General features: G+C 40.5%; 1 protein-coding gene across 1 annotated transcript in view; it reads left to right on the top strand.

Moving 5' to 3' along the window:
• Nucleotides 1–16,111, top strand: part of STAG2 (stromal antigen 2) — an 89,069-nt gene that overhangs the window by 10,398 nt on the left and 62,560 nt on the right. Inside the window, exons 2-6 of the mRNA XM_019521571.1 lie at nt 614–692; nt 2,167–2,328; nt 7,655–7,751; nt 8,789–8,865; nt 12,809–13,013. Coding sequence (XP_019377116.1) covers nt 614–692; nt 2,167–2,328; nt 7,655–7,751; nt 8,789–8,865; nt 12,809–13,013 — 620 coding nt within the window. The remainder of the gene's footprint in view (nt 1–613; nt 693–2,166; nt 2,329–7,654; nt 7,752–8,788; nt 8,866–12,808; nt 13,014–16,111) is intronic.

Genomic DNA, 16,111 nt, shown 5'->3' with positions numbered 1-16,111 from the left:
AAGTATGTACAAAGCTCTTTTTTAAATTGTTAAAATAGAAGTGTAGAGAATTCTAACTAGTATTTTATGATTCTAGCTTGAATTTATCTCCTAAGGTAAATGGCTTTTGAATTGCTGTATTTACACATGTCTTAATATAAATATAACTCTTGTTGATGCATACATGTATTTCATGAACTTACCAAGAGAACAGGCCTCTCTGTTTTTAAGGTTGAGGGAAGCTTTTACTTTTTTGGCAACTGTTGCAGATGTTGGTAAAATATGGAATGTGGTTTGATAACTGAAGCATATGTACAAAACTTTAATAAACATTCATGTTCTGTGAAGAATCTAGTAAACTACCGTTTCACTGATGGTTTTCTTACCCATCTTTTTCTCTTTCATCAAAGCATATACTTCAGAAATCAAACCTTTTGTTCAGTTTGTAATGCAGAAAAACAAAAATTATATATTTATTCATCCACCTCTGAGCGTTTAAAATGAAAGGCCACATTTTAAATACTTGTTCAAGTAGAGTTGATATGGTATATTTATTGAAGATACAATTTTAGCTCTGCTATATATATTGCTGGCTTCCAAGGAATTGTGTAACTATGTGCTTTGTCTTTTTCAGGGAGTCTGAAACACACTTTTCTTCTGATACAGACTTTGAAGATATTGAAGGAAAAAATCAAAAACAAGGCAAAGGAAAAGTATGTTTAGTTAATCTGGGATAATATTTTTTTTTTGCTGATGGAAATGAACAAGCACATGTTTTGGTGCTCATAAGTTCTCTGTATCATAGTGGGGAAAATTGGCCTGTGAATACCTCATACCTTTTAAAAAAAAATCTCAAATGAAAAGAGTTCATATTCCTACTTTTTTATTTAAGTACAGAGGAATATATTTGCCTTTTAAATGCATGTTACTAAGGCAGCGGTTCTCACTTGGAGTGCCAGGCGCATTGGAACTAACCCAGGTAGATCTGGACCACGTGCCTCCATTTTCAGGAGGCTTGTTGGAGTCGAACCAGGAAGACTCAGCAGGTGTGATGACCTGCCTGTACAATGTCATGCCAACAGGTGCGCCTCTCTGTAATAGCTGCTTCTCAATTAGGCTCCAGAGTGCCTTCTGAAAACCGATGCAAGGGACACTTCCCTTATTTCTGGGAGATGCCACGCAGGGTTAACATGAGAGAGGAGGCAGCAAGACCCCATGCTCCTGTCACAGCCACTTCCCAATCTGGCTCTGCAGGAGTTATGCAGTGAAGTTTGACCTGGCTGTGGTGGCAATGGGATAATTGAAATATGACCCTATCAGTTGTTTACATATTTATAATATTACAATGTGTATATTATGCATAATATATTTAAATGCAGATTTTTTAATAGAGTGCTGCTATATTTTGAAAAGTTTTGGAGGGGTACTTTGAGTCTAAAAAAGTTGAGAACCACTATAGTAAGGTATTGTCAAAAAGAAGCGTTAATTGTTCTTTTACTTAATTCCACTGAAGTGGTACCTAAGCTTAGATTACATGCTGATACAATGGTTTTGTTTATTGGTCAATATAATTTTAGTGCTCTTTATGTTAAAAGTACTTAAAAATAATGAAACTTGGTGAAGGCTTTTTAAACCTTTCAATAAAATTACTAGCTGAGGATTCCTTTGTCCCAGCAAATAAAGATAATTAAAAATAAAGCTAACCTAATATTTTATTATTATAACAATTGGTACTTTTTCCCCTAACAGGTTTATTTTATCTGTGTACTCCTCTGATCTGAACTTTTTTCAAACCTGTTACATAAATTACTCCCTGAACATCTGAATTACTTGACAGACACTCAGGAGAGGAGTGTCTGTCTTGGAGTATATTGTAAGAGGATTTCAGAAGCTGTTTTACCCATATCATAAAACAAATACCCAGATATTTTTAACAAGTGGAAAGCAGTTTGATCAAGTTGTTCTCGCTAAGTACAAATATTATATTGCAGACATTTTAAAAATAAGTCTGTGTATGACTACCTTCAGGTTAGATCCCATTTTCAAATAAAATAAGTCATAATCAATAACTCTACTCTTCAGAAATCATCGTTTACATCAGAAGAAAGGCTTAGAGTTATTTGTATCATTATCGGATTCCCTAGGGTGATAACTTGACCATAATTTAAATCTCACTTTTGTTTGCAGACTTGTAAAAAGGGAAAAAAAGGCCCAGGGGAAAAGGGGAAAGGTGGAAACGGAGGAGGGAAGCCTGGTGGTCCAAATCGGATGAATGGGCATCACCAACAGAATGGTGTGGAAAACATGATGCTGTTTGAAGTAGTTAAAATGGGCAAGAGTGCTATGCAGGTAAGATCTGCGTCTCTGTGGTATTTGAAAGGATTGTAAATTTAAATGTGTCAGAATGGATGTTTTGCAAAAATAATAATAGTAATAAAATCAGAGCAGACTTTTTTTTGGAATCTTTAATAAATTTTTAATGACAGGCATTTAAAAAGTCTTATGATTGCCTAAACCCAGATTTTGCAGCATAAAGAATATAAAGTGAAACTGACCATTTCATTGTCAGCAAGAATATAGAAAGTAAAGAGGGTATAAATAATGACAATAAAAATGACAGTCACTTTTATAATGTAAGGGGCTACATTATCAATCTCCCTGAGGAGATGTTGGTTGACACCTTATCGTGCCAAGTAGCTTCAGATGACTATATATTCAGACATGCATAATGTTGATAATTACCAAGATGGGGAATAATAAAACGGCAATTTTAAATGGCTTGGAGGTTACCAGAGCTCAATAAACATTTTAAAAGGAATTAACTAATGACCAAGGGTAACACACAAACTCTTCTTGTTAAATAAGCGGAGGTAAAAAAAACAAAAAAACAAAACAAAACCAGAATTAAGGCTCTATCATTGTTTTTGCTATAACTTTCTAATATGCTGCCTACTGCTTATCAAAATGATCTGAGCAGGAACCGATTTGGATCCTGGCCAGGAAATTTCACTCTGTGATAAGTTTCTGGAGTAGGCAGTCCCCAAGTGATCTTGTAAATACAGTTATGGGGCTTGTGCGCAGAAACTTGCCAGTAGAAAAAGCCAGTTTGTTGACACCAAGACATTTCTTGGAACCATGGAGGACTTCAGTGGAACCCTGTCTGCCATATTTACCCCTCTGCCTCCTTGGCAGAAAGACTGTTACAGGGTTGGTGCTCTAAGATGCCAAGGGTCCCTCCTGCAAAGCTTAATTTGGAACTGCAGAGCTTGGGTTTCCAGGTAAAATTGCATTAAAAAATTGTCCGGGCAAAATAAACTTAAGTTTAGAAAGTTTTGGATTTGGAGGGGGGGAGATTTTTTAATTCCTATTTTTTTCATTCTGATATGGAACACTTTTTGGAATTCCCACAGAATGAAAATTCCTATTTTTAAGTAACTTGAGCACCACATTTTTTCAATAGGTAGATATAAATCCTTCAATAACCCATATAAAGTGGTAAAATAAAGATACATTTATTTGAGGGGTGCTGGCAGCTGTCTCTCCAGATCCGTGATGGAGAGAGCCTTGTGAAAAGAAGAGTTAAGAGTGATTCATGGTCTTAAATTTGGTCTCATGGAATCATGAATTGCCACTGGGAAGTCTGCCTAAAGAGGCTGCATTAATCTCTGGATGCCACCATTTCAGTGTTACAGATTCTTCTAGAGCTTCGTCCGTGAAGCAACAGGAAGGCTTCTGTTGCATAATCCCTTTTCCTCTAATTGTATGAATACGTAAAACAAGTGTCAGAGAGGGTGAAAAGGACCAAACAGTGGTTTTAGACATCCTTTGATAATATTGCTATGTTGGTGAGGGTGGCTGTTTCACTTGTAGGTTTTTGCTAATGTTGACCCTTTCAATCAGTAGGGTTTTCCTCCTAATGCAGGAGGTATATGGTCCCACTAGGGGGAATGCCTTACTGGACGTGGTGTTGGCTATGGGAAAGGACCTGGTAGGGGAGCTGCAGATTTGTGGTCACCTTGGGGACAGTGCCCACCAGTCAATTGAATTCTCACCATATGGCATAGGGTGGGTAAGATAACTAGTAGGGCGGAAGTGCTTGACTTTAGGACGGCTAACTTCAGTGTGCTCAGGAGTTTAGTCAACGACGTGCTGCAGGAAAACAGTATTGGCCAGATGCGAGTCCAGGAAGGCTGGTCATTCCTAAAGGAAGTGATCCTTTGGGCGCAGAGGGAGACTATTCCAGTACGAGGGGAAAAAGGGGAAAGGAGCCAGAAAACTTCCTTGGCTACACGGGGAAATCCACGGGAGCCTAAGGGCAAAAAAGAAGGCATAATAGGCAGTGGAAGCAGGGGGAAGCTACTAAGGAGGAGTATGCTTACTTGGCCTGTACTTGCAGGGAGGCAGTTAGAAAGGCCAAAGCAACTACAGAGCTGAGGCTGGCAACACAAATTGAAGACAACAAAAAGTCTTTTGTTAGGTATGTAGGGAGTAAAAGGAAGACACAGGGCAGCATAGGACCCTTACTGAACAAGGAGGAGCAATTAGTGACAGACGGGGGGGGCAAGGCTGAGCTATTCAATGAGTTTTTTGCCCTAGTGTTCCTGAACAGGGCTCAAGATTAGTCTCCTAATGGGTTCGTAGATGGGCAGCAGAGGGACACCAGCCCACCAACTGGCTTGGTGCAGAGTCACTTGAATGGATTGGATGTGTTCAAGTCAGCAGGCCTAGATGAGCTGCATCTGAGGGTGCTAAAGGAACTGACTGGTGTCATAACAGAACCACTGGCGTGGCTGTTTGAGCGCTCAGGTCAGGTCCCAGAGGACTGGAAGAGGGCCAATGTGGTCCCTATTTTCAAGAAGAGGAGGAAGGAGGTTCTGAGTCAGTCTCACCTCCATCCTTGGAAAGGTCTTTAAAAAGATTGTGAAGGATCATGTTTGTGGGAGTCCAGTGGGAAAATAATGCAGCAGGGAAACCCGCATAGATTTGTAGCAGGGAGATCTTGCCTGACCAATCTGGTTTTGTTTATGACAGGGTCACAAAATGCTTAGACTCAGGAGTAGAGGTGGATGTTGTTTTCTTGGACTTCAGGAAGGCCTTCAATACAGTATCTCATTCTGTTCTCGTAAATAAATTACAAGTCTGTGACATAGATGTTTACACGGTCCAGTGGGTGACAGATTGGCTTAGTGTTCGCACCCAGAGAGGGGTAGTAGACCTGGTCAGTATCAACCTGGAAGGATGTGGGTAGTGGGGCCCTGCAGGGTTTGGTCCTTGGACCTGTACTCTTCAATATCTTCATCAGTGACTTGGATGTGGGCGTGAAGTGTACTTTGCCCTAAACTCTGGGGAATGAGTGCAGGTTAGAAAAGTGGGCAGTACACAATAGGATGCAGTACAACAAGGACAAGTGCAAAGTGCTGCACTTAGGGCGCAGAAATACCCAGCACGTCTACTGGCTGGGAAGTGACCCTCTCAGCAGCTCAGAAGTGGAAAGAGATCACAGAGTCATAGTGAACTCCAAGATGAACATGAGTCGTCAGTGTAATGAAATCATCAGCAAAACTAGCCGCACTTTATCATGCATTAGCAGATGCATGACAAATAGATCCAAGGAGGTGATACTTTCCCTCTATGCAGCATTGGTCAGACCACAGTTGGAGTACTGAGTCCAGTTTTGGGTGCCATACTTCAAGAAGGATGTTGATATGCTCAAGAGGATCCAGAGGAGGGCCACTCCTATGGCTAGGGGCTTACAGGACGAGCCCTATGAGGAGAGACTGAGGGACCGGGACCTCTTCAGCCTCCGCAAGAGAAGGCTGAGAGGTAATCTTGTGGCCACCTACAAATTTCATTAGGGGGACATGCAGGAAGGGATCGGAGAAGCTCTGTTCACCAGGGCGCTTCTTTGGGTAACAAGGAACAATGGTCATAAACTGACAGAGAGCAGATTTAAGCTAGACATCAGGAAAAACTTCTTCACAGTAAGGGTGGCCAAAATTTGGAATGGGCTTCCAAGGGAGGTGGTGCTCTCCCCTATCTTGGGGGTCTTTAAGAGAAGGCATCTGGCTGCGGTCATCTGACTCCAGCACTCTTTCCTGCCTAGGCAGGGGGTCGGACTCGATGATCTGTTGAGGTCCCTTCTGACCCTAGCATCTATAAATCTATAATAAAGTTCAAGTTTCTACTATACATCTTTGAGCGGGGGAAAATGGAAAAGTTCAGAAAGCAAAGGATAGTAGGGCCGTGTGAAGCTTCAGTCCCTGATTCGTTTCAGCAGAGAAGTGGCCTGATTCGGTGGCCGAATCTCTGAATCCAGACCAAATCAGGACCAATTAAAAGGTTGGAAAAAATTTTAGAGAGCTTTGATTCGGAAAGTCCCCAGCGGCTGCAACGGGGCTGCAGCTGGACTCGGAGCTGGTAAGTACTAGGGATTGGGGGGGGGGCCATGCGGGGGGACCCCTGCCTGTTCCCCCTGTCCCCCCTCCCACGTCAGCTCCTGGTGCTTTATAAAAAAGCCCCAACTCACCGGCTGCTGCTGGGTGGGGGGCAATCCCCACTGCCCCACACTGTGTGGGGGGCTCTGCCGCAAGCCCTGCAGACCCCCCATGGGTGCCCCGCCTGCCCCAGCTCCAGCCCTTTAAGAAAAAGACCTGAGAAAAGCCCTGGACTCACTGCTCCTGCAGTGGCCTTGGGGCTTCGGGGGGCCCATGCAGAGCCCCCCACGCAGCATGGGGCAGTGGGGCTTTCTCTCCTCCCCCCACTCAACAGCACCTGCTGAGTTGGGGCTTTTTTTTTTTTTTCCTCTCCAAAGTGCTGGACCTGGGGTGGGCACGGCAGCCATTGCCAGGCTGGTAGAGTGGGCCTGGGCGATTTTTGGAGATTTAGTGGCCGGATTGATTCGGGACTATGATTCAAATCACTGAATCGCTGCCCCTGGAATCGGCTGAATCTGAAGCAAATACTAGCCGCTTCGCACAGGCCTGGTAGTTATATTGGTTCAGAATGTGAAAAAATCAGGGCTTTAAGAGAGTGTGGACAGAAGTCCTTGTGTAGAACCAACAAGCACATCCTTTTGCATTTATTGCTTATTCATATTCACAAGTTTAAGCTATACCAGCAAAAGATATGCCTTGTAGATGTCTCTACTGGGGCATTAGCTGATACAGCCCTATAAGTATATTTAAGATAGCAAATTGTTTAAGTGTAGAACAAAATCTTAGTCTTTGCCCCAGTTTTCAAGATCTCTTGAATAGCTGATATTCAAGGAACAGTTCATGAAAAGTTCAACATTTTAAGGAAAATAGGAAGTTCCTGGCAGTCTTACTCTGGAAGTAGGTACTGAAGTGTGGACTCCAATGAAGTACCTGGAAAGAACTGCTTATGTAGATTAAGAAACATTCTTTTGTTTAAAACCTAAATTTTCTTCTAAGAATATGTGTTAGGAAGCATAATGTTATGCTGTAGTCATTTGTTCTGTTCCTATTGTATGTGTGCGTATACGTATATGTTTTGCAGGGGTAATAGTCTTAAGAGTTCCATTTGCTAATAGGAGATGAAAAAATTACATGTGCTTTTGTGTGCTCCTGATGCTCAGTAATAAGTTACCTTTTTGCCAATTTTTAAAAAGAACTAATGAGTCAATGTTTTGTTTTGTTTTTTTCCCCCACCCTCCCAGTCTGTAGTGGATGACTGGATAGAGTCATACAAACATGACAGAGATATAGCACTTCTTGATCTCATCAACTTCTTTATTCAGTGTTCAGGCTGCAAAGGTAAGATGCATGTTGATATACTGCTGTACGCTACAGCTGCTCATTTTCTTATCATGAGGGCTAGGGACCTGCCTAAACTGGGGTGAGGTGAAGGGTCTTTTTCAGTGCACAGAACCATTTCCGTGGACATTTCACAGCAGCCCTGCCCCTCACTGATGATTGGTCAAGAGGCCCTGGAGGCCTCCTCCATTGCTACTGATTGGTGGAGAGGGCTGTCCTTCTACTTTGTCCACCAAAAAGATGTGGCATTGAGTAGTGATATTTTGCAGGCCTTCATTCCTTCTTCAGCTGCTTATTTGCCTTTTTGTTGGGCTGGAAGGGTTTCTAAAGATCGATGGACTGGTATTTCCCTTGTTATGGGATGCGGGCAAACTGCCCTCACAGCACTTCCGTTTATATTGCCTTGACTTGAAATTTCTATAATGCTCTTGAATTTTATTTTGGTTGATTTGATTTGATTTTTTTTGTGGTGGAGAGGAGGTGGTAGGAAGAAAAATATAAGATCTAATGCATTCTTAATGTCTGTGTTTTTTGGGATTTTTGAGTTCACCCCATCCCTTATCTTTAAGAGTTATGAGAACTTGTGTCTCAAAGAAGGTTGTCCTTTTATGTGAATTGGGAATATTGTCTGCAACACAGTTTTGTAAACTGTAGGCGTGGGTACCAAACTATAAAGTTAAAAAATGACCGTGTCCATTTTTCTAGATGTGGATACCTTTAAATATTTAAAAATCAAAACTTTAATGTACCCTGAAGGTATTTTCAGTTTGAAGGGAAATTATAATGTTTTTTTATATCACTGTCTGCAGGTATGATTTTGGTTCAACCCTCTGTACTTTAATAGTGCTTCTAAATGCAGGCAATGAATATGTGAGATGAGATTCATTTTTTGCCTGGCTGTGTAACTTGAACATGACAAACAAAAAACTTCTACCTGTGTTAATTTACAGTGTCCAATTTAAATTGCTTTGGGTAATATGCAATCTGTCATTCCTCTTTCATATCTACAGTATTAATCTAATGTCTGTGAATTGTAGGAGTTGTTACGGCAGAGATGTTTCGACACATGCAGAATTCTGAAATAATCCGAAAAATGACTGAAGAGTTTGATGAGGTAATGCTTTAACTTCCGGTAGTTTCATGTGACCCACAAAGGTTTTCAGTTTTACCTGTTCACGCTGCTAGATCACATTATTCCCAGAATTAAGTTTCAAAAATAGATGATCTGTTAAATATACGAATAAAACTTTGTAACTGGTTTTAATGACATGTTTCTTGAGTGAAAGTCTTGAATAATTCATGTAATCAGAATCATGATATCAGATGTAGAACTTTATTTTGTACATTGTTGTGCCTTTGAAGTCAAATTTGAATTTGATGCAAGTCTGAAAAATACAGATCCCTTACAGGAAAAAAGACAAGATGCATTAATGCAATATTATTTCTTTAAAATGGAAATTGTGAACCTGAAACCTCATCATGAGGAAGAACTCTTGAAAGCTGTTTGAGCCTGATGGCACTATTAGGAGGTGAGGGACCAGGGGATCCTTTTCAGTAGCATCAGCCTTTCAGAATGTTAAAATTATGCTTCCAGGTTTGTGTGCTTCCAGGTGATTTGAAGTGTCTGCTTGTGTTTAAAAAGTAAAGTTGAAACTCTTAAATCTAGGCACAAATTTAATTTCTGTATAGTCATAAATGATACTGAAAATGTTAGGTTTTTAGCTTACAGAATAGCACTATTATGGATGCAGAAGCAAGTTTTAAATGGGTCTAAAAGTAAATAATCTTCTTAGAGCATCTTGGTCTTTGCAAATAATACCAGCAAGTATCAAAGGTCCCAAATTGACTTATCTCATGTTCAGACATAACAGGTAATTAATTCATTGTTAGCCTTGTGTGGATGTTTTGGCTTAGGAAGCTTGTGTTTCCTGTGAAGGCTCAAGCCATGTTCATTGATGAACATTTTGGTGGTGGTGACTTATTTCAGTTGCAAGACTGAGGCTCTTTGGTCACCAGATTGCCAGCGAGATGTTATCCCAAACGGAGTAATCCTTTATTTTTTGAAGAAAGCAGTTCTGTATAGTTATCAAGCTAGTCTGGTATTCTCATCCTGCCAAGTTGTTGATGTTTGAAGGTCAACACAGCGTTTATTCTGTGGTAAACCAGCTATCAAAGTGCTTGTACTGTTTAACAAAGACAGTCTGTTCATCCTTTTATTAGATGATGCCATAGTTATGTGTTGTTTCAGTAGAGATAAATTGAGTACATCAGTACACATGTCTTTCAGTAGGGGTAAAATATATCCCTAGATGCACCTCGTTTGCAAGGAAAAAACTATCAGCATAAATGTTTTCTGAAGACTCATAGCGCTCCACTGTTTTCCTTCAGTGGCATGTTCTGGAATTAGTTTCTCTAAAAATAAAAATAAAAATGTAGACCTCTTTGGAAGAAGTGTCTACAAAAAGTAGTGTTCTTCTGAAGAATTTTTTCTGATTTCTATTCTCTGATTACTCAACTAACTTTTACCATACATTTATCCATAGCCAGCACAGCAAGCCACCCATCTTGATTGAAGTTTCTAGGCATCATGATAATGAAAGGAAAACGATATACCCCAGATACCAGACTTAAATATGTTTTGAACCAGAATAGGTTGTCTTAATCTTTAGGTGTCAGTCAGCTTATTTTATATGCATACGTGGGACTCTCTTCTATTTTCGGGTAAATATTTTTTAAAGTACTGTGTATTCCATCTCTATGCTTACTGCCTACTTCACTTCACTGCATAGCATGAGTCTAGCCCCAAATAGTGGTTCAGTGTGTAAACAGAAGTTCTTGGCATATTTCAGCCTCATGGGCTACTTTGAAGCTTAATTATACTTTGGTTAAGAGCATGCTAACTGTAACCGTCTTTTTTGTAATTTATTGCACTTGGTTTAACTGCATCTGAAACAGTGAAAGGAAAGCAGCTGTCAAGGTGCTGCTATTAGAAGCTTTGAAAATGAAAAAACAGGTCAGTACTGGGCCTGCTAATACTAATACCGTGGCACTAACAGTGCTGTAATTAATGCTTGTTAAGTTGACTGCACTGTCAGTACTTTGTACTTAAAGAGCATTATTTACATGGAGTTCATATACTTGGGTACTTGGAGATAAAGGTCCAGGTTCTTAAAGTGCTAGGTCTAGACCATTAAACTGAGAAGTCTGCTTATTACTCATTGAATTTATCTTACAAGCTTTATGAATCCTTAAATCCCAGTGACTTGAATTTGGTTCATATCATACTGATGGTTTTCCATCCTATTGATGGTTTAAAATTGCCACCTTGTTGGTTATTGCCTCAAACATTAGGGCGAGTCAGTCTGATCCGTGATCATTCTTGCCTTATATTCTAATAAAATAAGGTTGCTTTAAAACATAATACAACACTTCTGCCTAAAATGGTAACAGTCTTTTCCCAGAAATCAGTGTATAACTCTGGATTTTATCATTAGCCTTAGGCTCTGCAAAGTAAAATGAAAATTTTGTCATGTGTCAAAAGATGTTCACTTACTGCTTGGGAATAACTGTAGGCATCCAAAAACATTCTTGTTTATAACCTATCCCAATAAGACCAAATACCCTGTCTAGTTTTGGACTTTCTAATTGGGTTACACTCTATATCAAAACCTGTTTCTTATTAAGTTAGAGTTCTAGTAGCAGAAGGATTGGCAATAATGTATGTGATGAGTGGTTATGTTCTCTTCTGTGTGTCCATAAAATCCTCTCATACTGATGCTTGGAATTAATGTCTACGAAGTATTGTGGTTTCTTGTTGGACGTTAGATCAGGATGACAGCCATTCAGTCCTTCTAAGTACACCTTAACTTTCCTACAGAAGTGTAATGTTGCTAGTCTGTTAAGGAGGTGGGGGGGAGGGCACTGCAGAAGTACTTACTGAAGGCAAATGAGAAATTACGTGTCAGATTTACTTTTTGTCTGGACATACCTTCATGTGTTTCTCTCTCTCGAGAGGCTTTGAGAAGTCATTTTGAGGCAGAAAGGAGCTCTGTGCATCCATTCTTTTCACTGGGTGATAGTGGAGTTGTTTGTAGTGTCAAGAACGTTCAATCTGATGCACCGATGCCTCTTGACATCTTTATCTCAGCCGTGATTCCATGTCTCATGAGCATCATGTCTAACGTAGGAAATATTTACGTGGCACTTCTGGTTAGACTAGATTAGGGGTGCTTAACCCCTAGTCCATGGGCCAGATCTGTCCCACAGTGGTGTAAGCTGGCCTATGAGGCTCCCCAAGAGTCTGGGAGTTTGGTAGCAAGAGAGCAGTTGCAGCATTATTTGCTGCTTTCTTAGACTAAGTACAGACTATCAAAAAGCTTGAGGCGGAATTGATTCAATTTTAGCAGGTTAGACTGACCTGTGTAGATTAAGCTGAGAAGCAAGTGAACAGACGCTCATTTTTGATTCCAGAAATGCAGCCACATGCATGCAGTGGCTCAGGCCAGAAGCTTGGGGGGGTGCCCTCCCTTCCTTTTGGCAGTGGCTGGGCAGTTGGAAGGAAAGCCCTCGGAGGCTTTTTCCCCCCATCCCTGCTTGAGCTGAGTATGATGGGGGGGAGTTCAAACGCCCCACCCAGGGTGTGCCTAGGGAGGAGAGGGAGAAAGAGCCTTGACAGGCTCTTTCCCTGCTGTCCCCTTGAATGAGGACATGGCCAGATGCTGGCCCAGGCTGGTACTTTGAGGTGGGGGGAGGAATTAAACCCGCTCCCCTGCCCCCCATGGGACTCCAGCTGGGGGCTAGACAGGTCCCTGTGCCTGAAGAAAGGTGTTTGTATCTGAAAGCTTGCAAAGAACAATTTTTCCAGCTATTTAGTTGGTGTAATAAAAGGCGGCACGTTTACCCAAAGAGCCTCGTCTGTCTGTGTCCATAGACCAACACAGCTACAGTCAACAGCCTCTATATATTATATGCTTTCGTATTGTATTTAATTACGTGGTGGCTAAGACTTTAAGAAGTTTAACCTTTTTCTGTTGCTGTTTTCCTGTTCCTGCTTACAGGATAGCGGAGATTATCCACTTACTATGGCTGGTCCTCAGTGGAAGAAGTTCAAATCCAGTTTTTGTGAATTCATTGGAGTACTGGTCCGGCAGTGTCAATATAGTATCATATATGATGAATATATGATGGATACAGTGATTTCACTACTTACAGGACTATCAGATTCACAAGTCAGAGCATTTCGACACACTAGCACACTGGCAGGTCAGCATGCTTTTATTTATTCCTATTCTGTTGGACTTGTCTGGGAAGGAAGGGTTCTATTTTAAAAAAAAAAAAAAAGTTGGGAATATTTAGATTCCAGGCAATTCATAATCTGTTGAATTGGATTTACACAGTTTTTCCTTTCCCCGCTAATATTTAGTTGTATATTCTGGCTCAGTTTTTTGTTTTGGTTTTTTTTTGGTTTAGATTGATCCCACTTTTAATTAGCAATTAAAGCAAGTCATTGAATTTTTATATTAAAGTGAATCTTTGGTTACCCAAATCCACTGAGAAGCTGTTGAGATAAGTGAAAATGTAGTATTTTGTGAGGAAATACACATGCTTAACACAGTATGAATAGTGTAAATTAGTAACAGACTCATATTTAATAGATATCTGTGATTGAGAGCAGTTATGATACCACCAGTTAAGTTACTGTATTGAACCTAGGAGCAGAGATGCAAAATGGGGAGTACTCTGTAACAGATATGAAATAGTCACAGCGGTTAAGTTTGGTATAGTACTGTTACTCCTATAAGTAGAGTTAGTTCTGTATTCACGTGTGGGGGAGAGGGGGGAATGCACGCGCGCGCACACACACGTGCACACACGAACAAAATTCCTGTGTGGATAATATAGGGTTTAAATAATGGAGGATATCCGATGACAGTGTTTCTTTAAAAAAAAAAAAATAATAATAATAATAATAATCCCCAGTTGTGCTGTGGAACGCATTTGATTTGTGGTTTTTCTATCTCATTGAGAAACCTACTAAATCATTGAACTATATATTAAAGTATATTTGTTACCTCCCATGATAACAGCGCCATTCCTTCTGAGAGATGTTTTTAGCTTAGCATCCATCTTCCATTATTCTATTTTTAATTGATTGGGTTATCACTTGTAGGAAAAATTACTGTGCTGTTAGTTGCAGTCCTGTTTTTTTTAATAATCTATGAATACCCTATTTTCATTTAAAATAGTTTAAAGAGCTTTTCTAACAGTGAATCAGTCACTGAGAAAAGTAGAAACCTTTTTAAGGATTTCCTGTTCGATTACAATTTTTTGGTAAACAGTTCAGTTAAACTTGTCCGTCCATTAAAATGAATAGGTAGGTAATGTTCATCTGAAATAGCCTTATACTTTGGAGAAATGGATATTAAGTTATGGATGACTATCACAGTGCAAGTGATTCCTTAGGACACCCAGGTACAAGGTGGGTACGAAAGGCTCCCTGAAAGGAGGGCAGGTAGGAGCAACCAAATATGAGGAGGTTTCAAGTCAACTTGGTGGTGGCTTCTTTCTTGTTCAGATCATATCTGGGGAATGAAGTGAATTTGGGCCATATGTATCCTGGATTCTTGAGAGCAGGTTGGACTCTTGAGAGCACTTTTTAACAAAGAACTTGCTGGCTCTCATAGGAAGCTAATTTCACAATCAATTCTAGTTATTCAAGAGCTATAGTCAGTGAAATAGAACTTGGCAGATGCTTCTTGTTGCCTGACTCCTGCAGAGACGCAGTGAAGGCATTTATCATAATTACCAGAGAAGCAAAGCCTTATTACTCTAAGGCAATCATTTTCAGTTGTTCTGTTTGTGTTCTACCATATAACTAATGTAAAAGTAACTACTTAAAGCAAATCTTGCAGCTCTTACCTAAGCAAAATTCCAGTTGAAATAACAATGGGCTGTCCCTAAGTAAAGGTTGCAAGACTGGCGCTACTGCTGGTTAATGTCAGTCCAGAAAAAAATAATTGCTTTTAATTAGGGCACCAATCAATCGGCCCTTATTCACCAAAGTAGCTGCACTGATGTCCGTTGAGCAATTTGTGCAATTAAAAAAATAAGACCTGGTATCGCTGATTATATGCAGCCTGTCTGGAACAGGAACAGTCAACAGAACACCTGTAGCTAGGTTTCAGTTGACATGTGGTGATTTCTAACATTTCTGAGCTGCAACTTCTGTGTTTCTCTTAATTCTGACAATGTTCAGAGTTCATCCATACCATTTTATGCTAAACTCCTCTATACCCTGCAGTCATGCCTGCTCAAGCATTTTTATTCTCCTTTTTGAAGTATTCACTCATAAACCCCTCTAGTCTTGTATATGATTCAGTATTTGTTGTTGTTACAAAAATATAAAGGGGACAAGTATGTTTTTAATGACTTTTCTTCACGTAGAGTCGCTGAATCAGAATGGCTTACTGAAAACCATTTTCCAGCTGTAATTTGCACTTTAATCCATTATGTAGGACAGTGGTCTCCAAAGTGGGGTGTGCAAGATGATCCACTGGGGTGCAGGGAGAAAATACTAGAACTTCTATTTATATTAATTTCTTTCTTAATTTTTTAGATAAAAAATAAAGCTTTACTAATATTTAATATACGGATTGACGCTGGCGCCCTCACTTGGTCCACATATTCAAATAAATATACATATATGGGGGGTGCGTGCTCAAAAGTGTGTTTGTTTTTTTTTTTTTTTTTACTGATGGGGGTGCGCAATCAAAAATGTTTGGAGGCCACTGATCTAGCACACGGGTAGGCTTTCCCCAGCACTGGTACCAGTGTGGCACGAGAAGGCACTTTGCCTGACACTCGCACCTTGGGGAAAGGGCTGGGGCTGCGCGGCCACAACAAGGATTGGGCCCCTCGCAACTCCCCTGCTGTCTGTCCCTGGCATGCCAACATCTTAAAAGTTGAGGTTGCATGCATTTTTGGCACCATGTCCAAAAACATTGCCCACCCCTGATCTAGCATTTGAACTGGCAAACACTATTACTGTGTACTGGTTTCCCTTGCTTTATGCTGTACATGTGTTCCTTGAAAATAGCGCTTAACTTGAATTCGCGTAAAGGGAACCCACTGTACAATACCACAAACAGGGTACGTTCCAAGACCTTGACTGCACTGACCCCCAGACCCGTTTCTACTGCTTTTACAAGACAATTTTGGTACTCGCCAACAGCAGACAGTACACACAACCACAGGGTACTATCGTAATGGGGATGGCAGCTACAGAAATACGTGTACAATGAGCGAGGCGCACAGAGCTATGCAGAAAACTGTTTTGGTGCGTGTTATTCTCATAATGCACT

This window comes from Gavialis gangeticus, unplaced genomic scaffold (genome assembly GCF_001723915.1).
Source record: "Gavialis gangeticus isolate Ggan-Ray unplaced genomic scaffold, GavGan_comp1, whole genome shotgun sequence".
Lineage (NCBI taxonomy): Eukaryota > Metazoa > Chordata > Crocodylia > Gavialidae > Gavialis > Gavialis gangeticus.
The sequence above is the reverse complement of the archived record's forward strand: the minus strand, read 5'-3'. Positions and strand labels throughout refer to the sequence as shown.